Source organism: Pipra filicauda, unplaced genomic scaffold (assembly GCF_003945595.2).
Source record: "Pipra filicauda isolate LSUMZ 115617 unplaced genomic scaffold, ASM394559v2 scaffold425_size644529_pilon, whole genome shotgun sequence".
Classification (NCBI taxonomy): domain Eukaryota; kingdom Metazoa; phylum Chordata; class Aves; order Passeriformes; family Pipridae; genus Pipra; species Pipra filicauda.
Window position 1 is genome coordinate 554,349 of NW_024104560.1, and position 12,499 is coordinate 566,847.

At 41.0% G+C, this 12,499-nt stretch overlaps 1 protein-coding gene across 1 annotated transcript in view; it reads left to right on the top strand.

Moving 5' to 3' along the window:
* CD109 (CD109 molecule) overlaps positions 1-12,499 on the top strand; it is a 73,889-nt gene that overhangs the window by 6,474 nt on the left and 54,916 nt on the right. The window contains exon 3 of the mRNA XM_027745580.2: positions 10,463-10,491. Coding sequence (XP_027601381.1) covers positions 10,463-10,491 — 29 coding nt within the window. The remainder of the gene's footprint in view (positions 1-10,462; positions 10,492-12,499) is intronic.

The window sequence follows — 12,499 nt, forward strand, 5'->3', positions numbered from 1 at the left end:
ATGATTACAAAGGTTGAGCTTAAAGAAGTAGCACAGGTAAGAAAGGACAAAACTGGTAAGGCCAAACCATTAGTAAGAAAGAATGTGAAAGATAATAAGACAGGGTTTTTAAATATCATGTTGGTAACAAGAAGGCTAGCAAAGGATGTGGCTTCCTACTCACTCTGATGAGAAGGGCTTTGGTTAATGACGCTGAGAAGCAGTAAGTGTTCAGTCTTCACTAAAAGGATCAACTAACTTATGGAAAAGGGTTAAGAATTAAGATAGCAAAAGGGGAGGAACAGTTGAAAGAGTACTATGGTAAAACAGATGTGTAGACCTGATAAAATTATCTGTAGAATATTTAGGGAATTGACTGAAATAATTTTAAACATGCTAGTGAAGTTTTGAGACCATGAGTGAAGAGACAGGCTCTGAAATATTGAAAACCTGCAAATAGAATGTGTTGCACCATGGGTTGGCAGGGGTTGTAGGTGGAAAAGAAGCAGGATATTGTTATAGTTGATGTTTCTAAGGCTTTTGATAGTCTGGCATGGCACTCTGACAAGCCAGCTGGGGAAGCAGGGACAGCATGAAGTTCTTATTTAATATGTTTGTGGCTGGATGGAAAATAATATGCATCAAGTAGGTCTAAGTGGTTCACTCTCAAACTAGAAATGGGTTACCCTGAAACTGTATTGTTCAGTATGACTGACAGGAATGAAAAAAGGAGAGCGTTTATTAGATTAGTGAAGGGTCTGGTAAGGTTGCTGGGAGAAAGGATTCGATTTTGAACTCATCTTGGCAATACTAGAAATGATAAGAGGAAGAACTGGAGTGTGCTTCACTAGAGCTAGTGCATGGGTCTGATTTGGTTGAGGAATTAGAGAGTGTATGTTTACTGAATGGGGAACAAGGTGGTGCAGCAGTCCAGCAGAAAACTGGGAATGTGTGTAGGGTGGGCGATGGTTTAAAGGTGAAAGCAGAATGTGAAAGCTTGTAAGTAATACTGTAGTTCTTAAAAAAGAAGGTAAATATTGTACTCAAAGGTATACACAGAAATAATTTCTGTAAGCTATGAGAAAGTATTCTAGTAATCTTCACAGCCTAATTAGGCATCCTGGGGAATGCTGTGCCTGATCTTTGGCACTCCTCATGGAGCCTGTGAACCAACTGGAGAAATTCCAGGGAGAGCAGAGGGAAAGATCAGAGATCTCTCAGGAGGCAAGTTCAAACCTGATGGAAGAAGATGAGCTGTCACATGAGATGAAAATAAATTGTGGAACTCCATGTCCCAGTTATTGGGGATGGAAAATGTGATCTCACAAAATTAAGACAGAAGTCCATCAAGGACTGGCCCACTATGAAGACACTAGTTTTCGTTTTTCAAGCTCCAAGCCTCAGACTGCATAGCCTGGGAAGAGCACCCAAGGAAGGGTTACTGTTTACTTGTTCATTTTTATGCTGTTCAGATGTCTGTCCTTGACCGTTGCTGGAGACGGGACCTTAGGCCAAACAGACTTTGTTTTAACCCAGGGAGTCTCTTCTACATTCTGGAAAGCATCTGGGGAGAGATGGGAGGAATTAGGGTCGAGTATCAGGAGAAGTGTGCTATACACCTATTTTTGTAGTGTTCGGTATATAAAAAGTAGCTTTAAAGAGAAAAGGGTGGGAGCTAAGAGTACATCTCTGGATGGGTCTACAATGGTGTCCTGAGCGGTATCTAATTAGGAAGAGATCCAAGCTGAGGTGCTGGGTTATAGTACCTGCAGAGGTAGCAAGCAGTTGGGAAATTCATGAGTTTCCAGTCCTGCACAATTGACTTCTGTTTTTATGAGACAATCAGCACTGGCAGCGTTACTGATTTCCATGCTTTGCTATGCATGACTACCTGTTTGTGAAGGCAGAGTTGAGATCCTATGAGCAAAGATTGAATAGCAAATGGCAAGAGATGATGTTGGTTCACCTAGATTCACTGTAGTCCAAATAAGTATGTGTGTGGAAAACACGGCCACGGTGACAGACCACTTCTCTAGCTTCCTGCAGGTGCAGATATGAGGTGCTTATTTTGTATGGTTAGGGGTTTATATTGCCTTTATTCACTGATGAAGAAAGTGTCTGGTATTGTTTTTATATATTTAAATAGCTCTGTGGCCTCAGAAAAGTCATGTGTCTTTGTCATCACAGACTCTGAATGTATTCCAGAAAATGGAAGAAAACCAATATGAAAACAAACCTTCTTCTTCCACTTCCTCTAAGTGTGGAAATTTAAATAGATCCTGAATGATTTATTTGCAGTGAATGAGTTTGAAATGTGACTTGGCTTTGGAATTTTGCTCCACTTACAGCAATTGATGTGATGAGGATGGTATTAATACTGCGAAATATCTGGCATATACAGGCTTAGCCACATTTTGTCCTAGTATGATTTTCCTGTGTTTTAAGTTGTAATAAAATCTGCAGTTTCTTTAAATTGCCTTAATAGTGGCTTTATCTGTGTTTATTTCATGGACATCAGAATGGATAGTAATTATGTCCAGTAGTGCCTTGAAAGCAGGATGTACAGATGCCTGTGAGTTTGTGTGTTTGTGTATAGTCACCAAGGGAATGATGACACAACATTTAGTTGTGTAAAAGGCTTAAGTCTGAGACGATTCTGAATTGTCTATGTAGTTTCATAGACTGGATCTGATGTCAAGAAAGTTTTCGCTGTAGTATTCAAAAATTGTCTTGCTAACAACTGTAAATTTATAATTCATGGCAATATAGTTGTTTTGGTATAGTAGGCAGTGGTATCATATGCATGACAAAAAGTCCATGAGTGGCTCTTAGGTTGCTTACAGGGAAAAAGTTGAGAAGAGGCTGTACTTGAATTTAAGCATCTGCAATGGTAGTGGCTGAATAGCTGTCAGAAGTCTCTGATTAGAGATTATTTACTTTTAGAAATAGGAAGCTGTTTTCTTTTCCTACCCAGTGTTCAGTGTCTTAGATAAACCAGAGGGTGTTTCAAGTATTGTGTTCTTGCAACTGATTGGTCTTTTACTACTCACTGAAAGTGGTAATAATAGTATAGAGTTGGTTGATATACTTTAAGAGATTGAGTGAAGAGTTAAATGCCTGAATTATGCTCTAACTCTAAAAAGAACCAGTCTGCAGGAAACATGTTGCTTGCTTGGGGAAAGGATCATGGATGTGCAGGGCAAGGGAAGAGGTGCCCAGCATCAGCAATGTCTGTTGGTCTGAGAGGGTGGGAGATGGTGGTTTTCCTCAAGGGTAGGTCTGACAGTGCTGATGAGAGAAGAATGGCTGAACCAGTGAAAGGGACAATAGGGAGGTACCACGACTCCTTTGCCATGTGAAGTAGAAAGACATAGGGAATGTCATGGTGAGGGGGCAGAGAAGAGGAAGGACAGTGCCCCTTCTTTTCCTACCTTCTGGTATGTATCTTCTGTCCTGACCATGAGTGTTTCTGGTTGTGCTATTTATGGTTGGGTTGGGTTTCCCCTATTCTTCTGGTGGTGGAGAAAAGCAGATTGGGGAAAAACCTTTGTATTTAGCTGGAGAAGGGTTTTTTCCTGGTTGTCAGGAAAATATCCATACACTTTACAATTGCAGACTGAAGCTAGAACTTGCTAACAACTGCGGAGTTTGCTAAAACGTGGCTTTAATCACAAAAACGTCTGTGCATACTGCCTTTCTTCTGTCTTCTAGAGCTGTGGTACCCTGTTTCCTGACCAGATCCTCAGGTTCTGTTCCAGTTCAGATTATTCCTCCTGCCCTTTTACATCTTTCTCCATAGGCAGCGCTGCTACCCTGCGTCTCTCTCTCGCTTTATAATTTCTGAGTGCTTTTAGCCTCCTGATTTGAAGAAAGTACTGAAAAGGATAAGGGGTGGTGGAAATAGGGAGTAGGGTAATGACTGGCTGTGGAGGGAAGCATATGTAGTGCTGGCAGACAGGAACGGTTTAGGAGGCTTTTTGGAGCAAGTATATACCTCTTTGCTACAGGCCTGTCGGCCTCATTTGGCTTTGGATGTCAGCCCACATGCTGACGTCCCCTGGCAATCCCTATTGCATGCGTTTGAGTGTTGTATTGCCCCTCCTTCTACCAACCGTGCCAAATTTAGCCATAACTTAACAGCAGTGGCTCACACTATGTATTTTGGGCTATTTGTGTAACTAACCACTGCTAATTTGGGTGCTAGCTTTAGGATGATATCTGAGGAGTATAACACATTTAAGAAAACCATAAGCTCAACAGACCTGCAGGTCTCCTTGTTTGAAGAAAAAGTATTTTTCACTCCCTGGACAGTTTAGACCTTGGTATTTATGCTTCCTCTTTTTTTTATTTTTTCTTCTTTAAACAAAAAAAAATGTATATTTTGGACAGGAAAAAAAATCTGGAAGAACATTGAGGAACATTATTTTTTATTTCTCTGATGTGAGGTTTTTGAAATAGACTCAGCAGTAGAAAAAACTCTACTTTTTTGCTACTGCAAGGAAAATTTGCTACTGCAAGGAAAATGCTTTTCTGTAAACATTCCCTAAGCATGGATATGTGAGCACAGCTCTCAGAAGAAAGATGTGGCACCATTTCAGTAAATCAGTCTGAAGTGAATCCAGTTATATTTTTTCTGTTCTTGCACAAGACTAAGAAGGGATGAGGATGTAGGTAGAAAAGCTTAAGTGAGAAAGTCTATTTGTAGCAATATATGCCACATGAGCTAGAATATACAGTCAATCCTAACTTGATGTAAATTAGAGACTGAAGTGCTGCTGTACTGATACGTATTGGCACAAGCTCTAGTTCACTGTGCCAAGCCATACAGTCATTTTCCTGGAACCTCTGTCCTTTTTTTGGAAGTCGAAACATTTATGTCTAGTCCTAGTGCTAGTGGTGTCAGCTCAAGAAAGGGTATCATAACTTTCTGGGTTTGGATCAGGCCCATGCAAAGGAAAGCATTTAAGATGCCATTGTTTGTGCATCTCTCCATAGGTCAAAAAAAACACGCATGTGTTTCGTTCTGTCAAACTTTTTCTATTTGCTTTATTGATAACAATACTATTAGACCATGCCAACAAATGGCAGGGTGAAAAGGTACATTAAAAAGATGACAATTTCCCCCTGATGTCTATACTGGTGACTTGTCACTACCACACTGTCTTTGATTCCTCTTCTGCTGGATAATCCTAAATGCCAAGGATTCTGAGGAAAAGGAAGCAGGACAGTGTGGCATTTGTTTTCCCTCTATCTACATGTATTTTCTCGATGCAGTATTTATTGAATGAATACAGTACAAGCTTCAGGAATTCTGTGAAAGAAATGATTTTGCAAGTGATGAGGATATTTTTTTCATGTGACTTCTGTGGGGATTTTTGGTTGTTTGTTTTGTAACTTTCTTCAAGATTAGTCTGCAACAGTCCACTGAATTTTCCTGCTTCCCCCTGCAGCTAGGTCATGGCTCCCAGCTGGACGTTTTCTTTGACTAATCCCTTGTGGTAGCAGGGTCCTGTGCCCTTGCCTGGTCTCTCCACTCTCTAGCCCACTACAGTTGTGCTGGTTACTCCACTGCTGCAGAGGGCAGATGGGATGAGTCAGGAGGAAGCATTTGGTGGTCTGCAGTGCCTGGTTGTAGGTGGCTTAACTGTTCTGGGCTCTTTTCTGAACTTACTTCTTCTGCCTGGAGTTAGTTACATGTAATCACTGGGAGCTGTATTTAATAACTGAACATATTCCTTGCAGGGATGTGTTGAAGGAGGGTGACAACTGTTGCCATTTCTGGAGACAGTAGACTTGACTGATCCCATGTGTAAATCATGTGAAGTGTTACACACTGTATGTGGGTAAAAGTGTCCAGCTGCATGATGGCAGAGCTGCCAGCAGAGCAGTGCCATGTGCTAACTGTTGGACCTTGGTTAATTCCTTATAAACCTGAAATTGCTGTATGATTAAATATAACTGTAATTCATCAAGCGAACAGAAAAATGTGGTGAGTTTCTGCCATTCAGCATTAGCATAAAGGAAACATTTTGCCTATGGCTCTTACCTGAGCACATCTGAGGCCATCCCTAGGCACGGCTGGGCAGAGCTCCAGGGAATTGACTACAGCTTGGTAGTCTCTGAGAACATGGGAAGATCTTGCATGACAGGGAAATTCACTGCAGTGCTGAAGAATTTCGGATCTGCCCAGGCTGCTCAGTTCCTAACAAAGTAGGTATGTAGTGACATGAACTGGAAGATTACCTCATGCCCAGCAGCCTCTTTTATGATCTCCACTGGCTGGGAATTAGTGCTCTGGGCTTTCTCAGCAGTCAGGGAGGCTATAGCTCCCTACCGCTGATTCAGAAGGTACACACTTTCTGAGTTGCACAAAGGAAAAGTAACTGTGACATAAATCTCCTTCCTCCCCAACTCTTTCCCCACCTGCGTCATGTCTGTATCTGGCTCCGACCTGATGTTAGGTCTCCCAGGCCCAGGAACACAAAAGAAACTCTACCTTCAGATTCCCGTCTTTTGCATTCTAGTTGTTCTCAAAACAGGTGGAGGCAAGCAGGCACTGACTGCCCTGATGAGAAAGGCTGTGAAGTACCTGCCCTGTTACTTGAAAGGTTGCTTTGCAGGCTGGTAGATGCTGCACAGGGTGGTGTGCAGCAGTCCCCTTCTTGCTCTGCCCTTGTGCTGCGTGGGTACTACTGTGTTTGCATTGGCATGGGTAAAGATGAAAATAGAAACTCTGTGGTGTGGGCTATGGTATGAGTATCAGATTTGTGCTTTGTGTCTCCCAGTGTACTGAAGTCACTGCTGTAGCCATTGCTATAATTAGCTGCGTGGGTTGGATATAAGATAGTGCGACAGTACTTAACCATGTGCGTATCCATTCAGACATGTTAAAGGTTTCTGGTCCTTGCGAATAACCACTTATCAGCAGTGACAAAGGTTATTTTTTTTCTCTGGTGGCACAGTGTTATGGGTTGTGGTTGTACAAACCTCAGCTTCAGCACAGCCTTATTTCACAGAGGGACAGAAACTAGAGAAGGGTAAAGCTTTTAGTGTACAACTGAGAGAAATTTTAGGAGGTAACTTTGTACCATGTCTGTTGTTGCTAGTTGCCCTACATCTTGCTCCCTTTACAGTGAAATATAATCCCCTAAAAGTAATTCTTCCTAGTTAACAGTAACTCCCTTTCTCCTAAATTAGGAAGACATAATTTTCCTTTAGCTAAAATGATGTCTCTCTTAGTACAATTGTTTGTGCATGGGGTTTTTTGGGTAGGTTTTGGGAATAAATATATCAGTGATTCCAGAATTTACATTGCCCATGGATCAGGTATTCTGCAGAATTTTGTAATTCTTCTCCTGGAACTGACGGTTGTCCTGTAGCCCTGTGTGCCAAGCAAGCTTGGCCAAGTGTGGAACTCCCTGCCACTGTGCAGTGGGGCAGTTTACCCTCTCCATTGGCTACTGAAAAAAGTGTGTATTTTGCCAGAGACTCCTGTCTGGAAAACCTCAAGGGCCAGTGAGGTTGCTCAGAGTCAAGGACTACATGGGTTGGTTCTCAAGGGAAGAGGGAAATGGGATGGTAGGAAAAAAACGTAGCTTTAACAGCCACATAAACATGTTGTGGAAAGAACTTTGTTCCTTAGGGCCCAGTACTGCCCATCCCTGTTAAGCTTTTGAATACCAGAATGAGGTACTGGAGTGTGCTACCCACAAACTTCATTTGTGGGATGTAAGTCATTTGGTTTAACCCAGGTTATAATTTGAATAGATGATACATGCTGGACAGCACTTTTCCTTTAGTGCTCTGGCATCATCCAAGACAACCTGTGTTCGGGTCATTGAGACTTCCTTCTGTTTGTTACCGTCAAAGGAAAGAATTCATTGACTTTTAAAATTAACATTTTTTGAAGTTCAGAGGTTAAGTGATTGCTTCATATTGGAATGCTTTTATGTCCAGGATCAAGAAGGAGATAAGTAAACGAATTAATTTTTTTTTTTTTTTTGCTTACACCATGAAACAATTGAGTAAAAGACAGGTGTAAACCCATTGCATTTTAGGAGATATAAAGAGGTCTAACTGAGTGGAATCAACAGGAGAAAATACGAGTCAACATAAGTCAGCAGTGTGCCCAGGCAGCCAAAAGGGGAAACCCCATCCTTGAGGTGTGCATCAAGCGCAGCATTACCAGCCGATCAAGAAAGTTGATTATGCCACTGCATTCAGTGTTGGTGCTGCCTCACCTGGAATACCGTGTGCAGTTATGGGCCCCGCAGTTTAAGAAGGATGTGAAGGTTCTTGAATGCATCCAGAGGAGGCCAGAAAAGTTGGTGACAGGGCTGGAAGGCATGTCCTGTCAGGAGCAGCTACAGACTTTGGGTTTGTCTAGTTTGGCTGAGGGGCAACCTCATGGCTCACTACAGCTTCCTGAGGATGGGAAGTGGAAAGGGAGATGTGATCTCTTCTCCCTGCTATAGGAGACATAAAGATCTCATCTCCCTATGCTATAGGAGACATAGGAATGGTTGAAAGCTGCACCGGAGAAGGGTCAGACTGGACATGAGGAAACACTTCTTTACTGAGAGGGCGATCAAACACTGCAACAGGTTTCCTAGAGATATGATTGATGTTTGAAACCTGTCGGTGTTTAAGAGGCTTTTGGACAATGCCCTTAATAACATGCTTTACTTTTGGTGAGCCTTAAGTGATCAAGCAGTTGGACTAGATGATCATTGTAGCTCCTTTCCAACTGAAATGTTCTGTTCTGTTCTCTGCTAATCTAAAATACATTACATAATTAAAATAAAAGCTATGGCACTAATGGCTTCATAATGTAATCATATCTGGGAGCTTAATAGCTCCTTTATTTGAATTCTAAAATATTTGAGGTCACATTGTCTAAAATAGTCAAAGCAATAAGTAATATTAACCCCAATATATTGATATGTTGGTTACTTGTTCCCATGGTGACGTAATGCAGTGAGGTTAATTCTGGATGCTCCTTTGCTTAAGGGTGGTAAATTCTGCGCATGGTTTTGAAAATTTCAGCCTTTGTCTGGACTGCAGAATTAATGGTAAATAATAACTCAAATGGAATAGGGGACTGAATGGGTTGTAAAAGTGTGAATGTAAAGGAGAGTGTTCAGGTGGAGAACACGGACATCAGCTCCCACCAAACAGAGAAGTAATGTTGCTGTAGATTGGAATTCATACTTTTACAGCCCTGCAAAATGTATCAGACACCTTCCATCAACCATGGAAGGGAAGAAGGGGTAGAGCGGATGTATCTGGTGAAGAAGCTGAGAAGTGCCCATTAAAGCAGCAGCTTTCAGTTGCAGTAGAGGTAATGGCTGGGCACAGACATGCTGCCATGCTGCTGGCTTTGTTTTGTAGCAGTGACACCACCAGGTAGGAGGTTACTTCTAGAGGGAATGGCCAGGATAAAGGCGGTTTTTTGCTGTTTTGCCTTCTGCAATATTGTGTAATTTAAAGTATTTTCCTTTTTTTTATTCGTTCTAGAAAAGTTGTCAGTCTTGATAAAAATAACTACAGAAATTAGTTACTTACTAAACTGCAGAGGTGATTAGTAGAAAATATGCTGGGTTTCTCTTACATGTGATGGAGTTGCAGAATCAACTTCTTAGCAGAAGCAGAGGGCAGTGGTAGCTGAGAGGGAAGTGATTCTCAAGGACAACAGTGCCAAACCATATCCTCCTTGTTCAGGTATCTCCCAGCTGGGACACTGTTGGTACCCTCAGAACATTATATAAGCGGAGCACTGCATTTTAGTTTTTCTGGGCTCTTCTGCTCTGACTGGTTCTTTTAGGAGATTTGTGATGGTAGTGATTGTTAGGGAGTTGTTGAATCTGGTAGCTTCATGGTTGGGGAATAGTGTCTCTCACTAGGTTATTGGGGTTTTCCCCTGCTGGTGTGCCTCTGGGCTTGTGGTGATGCGTGTATGGTGGGCTGAGTGCTCCCTTGGCATGGGGATGGCTGTTACTCGGATTCCACGTCTGCTGTCTTTCCTTTGGGCTCCTTCACATGTCTGTGGAGATGAGCTGCTTATCCTGTGATCTAATAGTGACCGACTGTGGCCCTAAGAGGACTTGGGAGGAATAACTGCGAGGAATGGGATGTTCGGTGAAGTATAAGTGCAGTATGTCAATACTGACTAATACAGCAGTTACTCCAGGCTATATATATTTTTAGGTTCATGTCAAGACAATGTTTGGCAGCAGTCAGTGGGCCGATAAACTTGTTTATGCTGGCCAGCCAGTCACAGCCATTGCGTGTATGTTGGCTGGATGGTCCATGTGCCCTGAGCTCCAGAGCTGCATGAAGGGAATTCATTTGTCCAACAGGTATTATGGGCAGTGAAGTGGGGAGGAGCACTGCTCATGTAAGATAATGTTGATGTTTTGGTGAGTTTCTGTTAATTAATCTTACAGGTTTCTGACAGTGTGATATTTCTTCTTTTTTTATTCAGATTCCTTTGGGACTCTTGTTCTTCCAGTAGTAAGTATTTCTTTCCCTTCCTTCTTCCTCAGAAAATGTTGACTCTGTAAATTACCATCAGTTGGTGTTGATGAGATGATATATTTTGCATGTGAGCCCAGCTATTTTCACAGTCTCAGATGAGTGTATTTACTGACCAATAAGCCAAGGAGTTTTCAGGTCAAATGCTCTGCTGCTTGTTAGAAGTAATTATAGGATCTAGGAGCTGATTTCCAGTATCAACAGGAACTATCATAAAGCTTGAACACAGAAATTTGCTTTGTGGCTTTTTTGACCGGCTGATACCTACATCTATATTTTAGACACACCATGAGGGCTAATTAGAGCTGAAAGAATTGTGCAAAGTAATAACTGAGAAACACTAAAATAAAAATATTTATATGCAGTCTTTGTAAGGATTTGGAAATGCACATTCAATGAAAAGTACATAATAAGCAACGAAATTGTATCTTGAATTGTGAGTCATATATGAATCCCAAATTTATAATCCTGGATGTTCATCTTGAAAACCCAATCTAGAGAACTGGGTATTTATATCAGAAAAAAAAAGATTTGCCAATGTCATCCATAAGTCTGAGTATCCCTAAATCCAGTGGGTTTAAATTCTGATCTCAAATAAACTGTGGGTCTGATTAAATAATCTGGAAATGTTTGATAGATGGATAATCAATGACAGTGAGCAACTCAATATTATGAAGATTACTAGGTTGAAATACATCTGTATGAACTGTACTTTAGCAAACATAGAAAAATGTGTTCATAGAAAAAGAGGAAAAAAAACGAAATTAACAGGTTCCTTAATAAAATCTGGCCAGGTCTTAAAGTGTTCAAGCACCTAAAATTAGGCGAAGTAGATTCCTCCCTCTCTCGCCGCTATCTGAAATGTCTCATTTTTTAATAGCAAGATTTTTTTCATTTGTGTAGCCACAGTAGACTTATGTTTTGTCCAAAGTGTAATTTGCTAGCAAAGGTGGGTAATGAGTTTTTGGATTCAGCCTCATCTTTTCCAGAGGAAACAGTAGCTGCGTTGTCTGAGGTGTTTGTGATGGTGACTGGTGTAGTCAGGAGAAGTACGTGAGATGGCCCTTTTCTCTCTTGTGTTAGGAGTGCCAAGAGGGGGATAGTAATACCATTCATTTGGTGATGTTTTGACTAAGATAAAATATTTTCACAGCAAGTTTCTACTACTTAGTGTTAAAAGCTGCCTTGATCATATTTGGGTTGAGAAACAACCCTTTAGAGAAGGGTTGGTGGGGCTGAGGTAGTTACTATTATTGTAGCAATGACCTTCTGGAAGTGTTGTATTAGTGCAGTTTCTGTTAGCACAGATTTGTGAAACAGAAGGTGGGTTAGTTGCACCTCAGCTGTCCTGATACACTGCCATGGCAATGTAAACTTCATTGTCTCTGACAGTTACATTAAGAAAGGTACAACAGGCAATTTTGTTACCATGTTATGGGAAGGAAAGATTTTTTTAAATATAAATAGTATAAAAATCTAGGGAGCAACCCATGCTATCTATCATTATTCATGATAGGAAAGAGGTACAGGAAAATATATGAGGTCTCTGAATGGCATTTACAGACTTTTAAAGAAGTCAAAACCAGTATTTGCAAGCATGTTAAAATAATGCTATAAGAGCACAATTTACTGCTATGATGAGTCAAAGCAAGCTTATTTTCTCCCATTTTGATTTTGAATGGTTATAATGTGTCATGGACTTCTTGTAGGGAATTCTGTCTACTTTTTTTGGGAATACAGCTTCTTTAATAAATAGCAATGTTCATAAATACATTAGTTTTGAGGTAATATTTGACAGATGCAGTAGGTAAGGCTGTTCCTCCTATTTAAGATATTGCAGAATACTTGGCCTGGAATTTGGAGTGTGTTGAAATATGTGAATCATATGTTCTTGGCAATGTGTGCACAAAAAACCTGCAGCTGAAGAAAATGCAGGATCTATTTCGGTGTGGAACTTTGCACATAAAATTTAGTTACATAAGTCCAG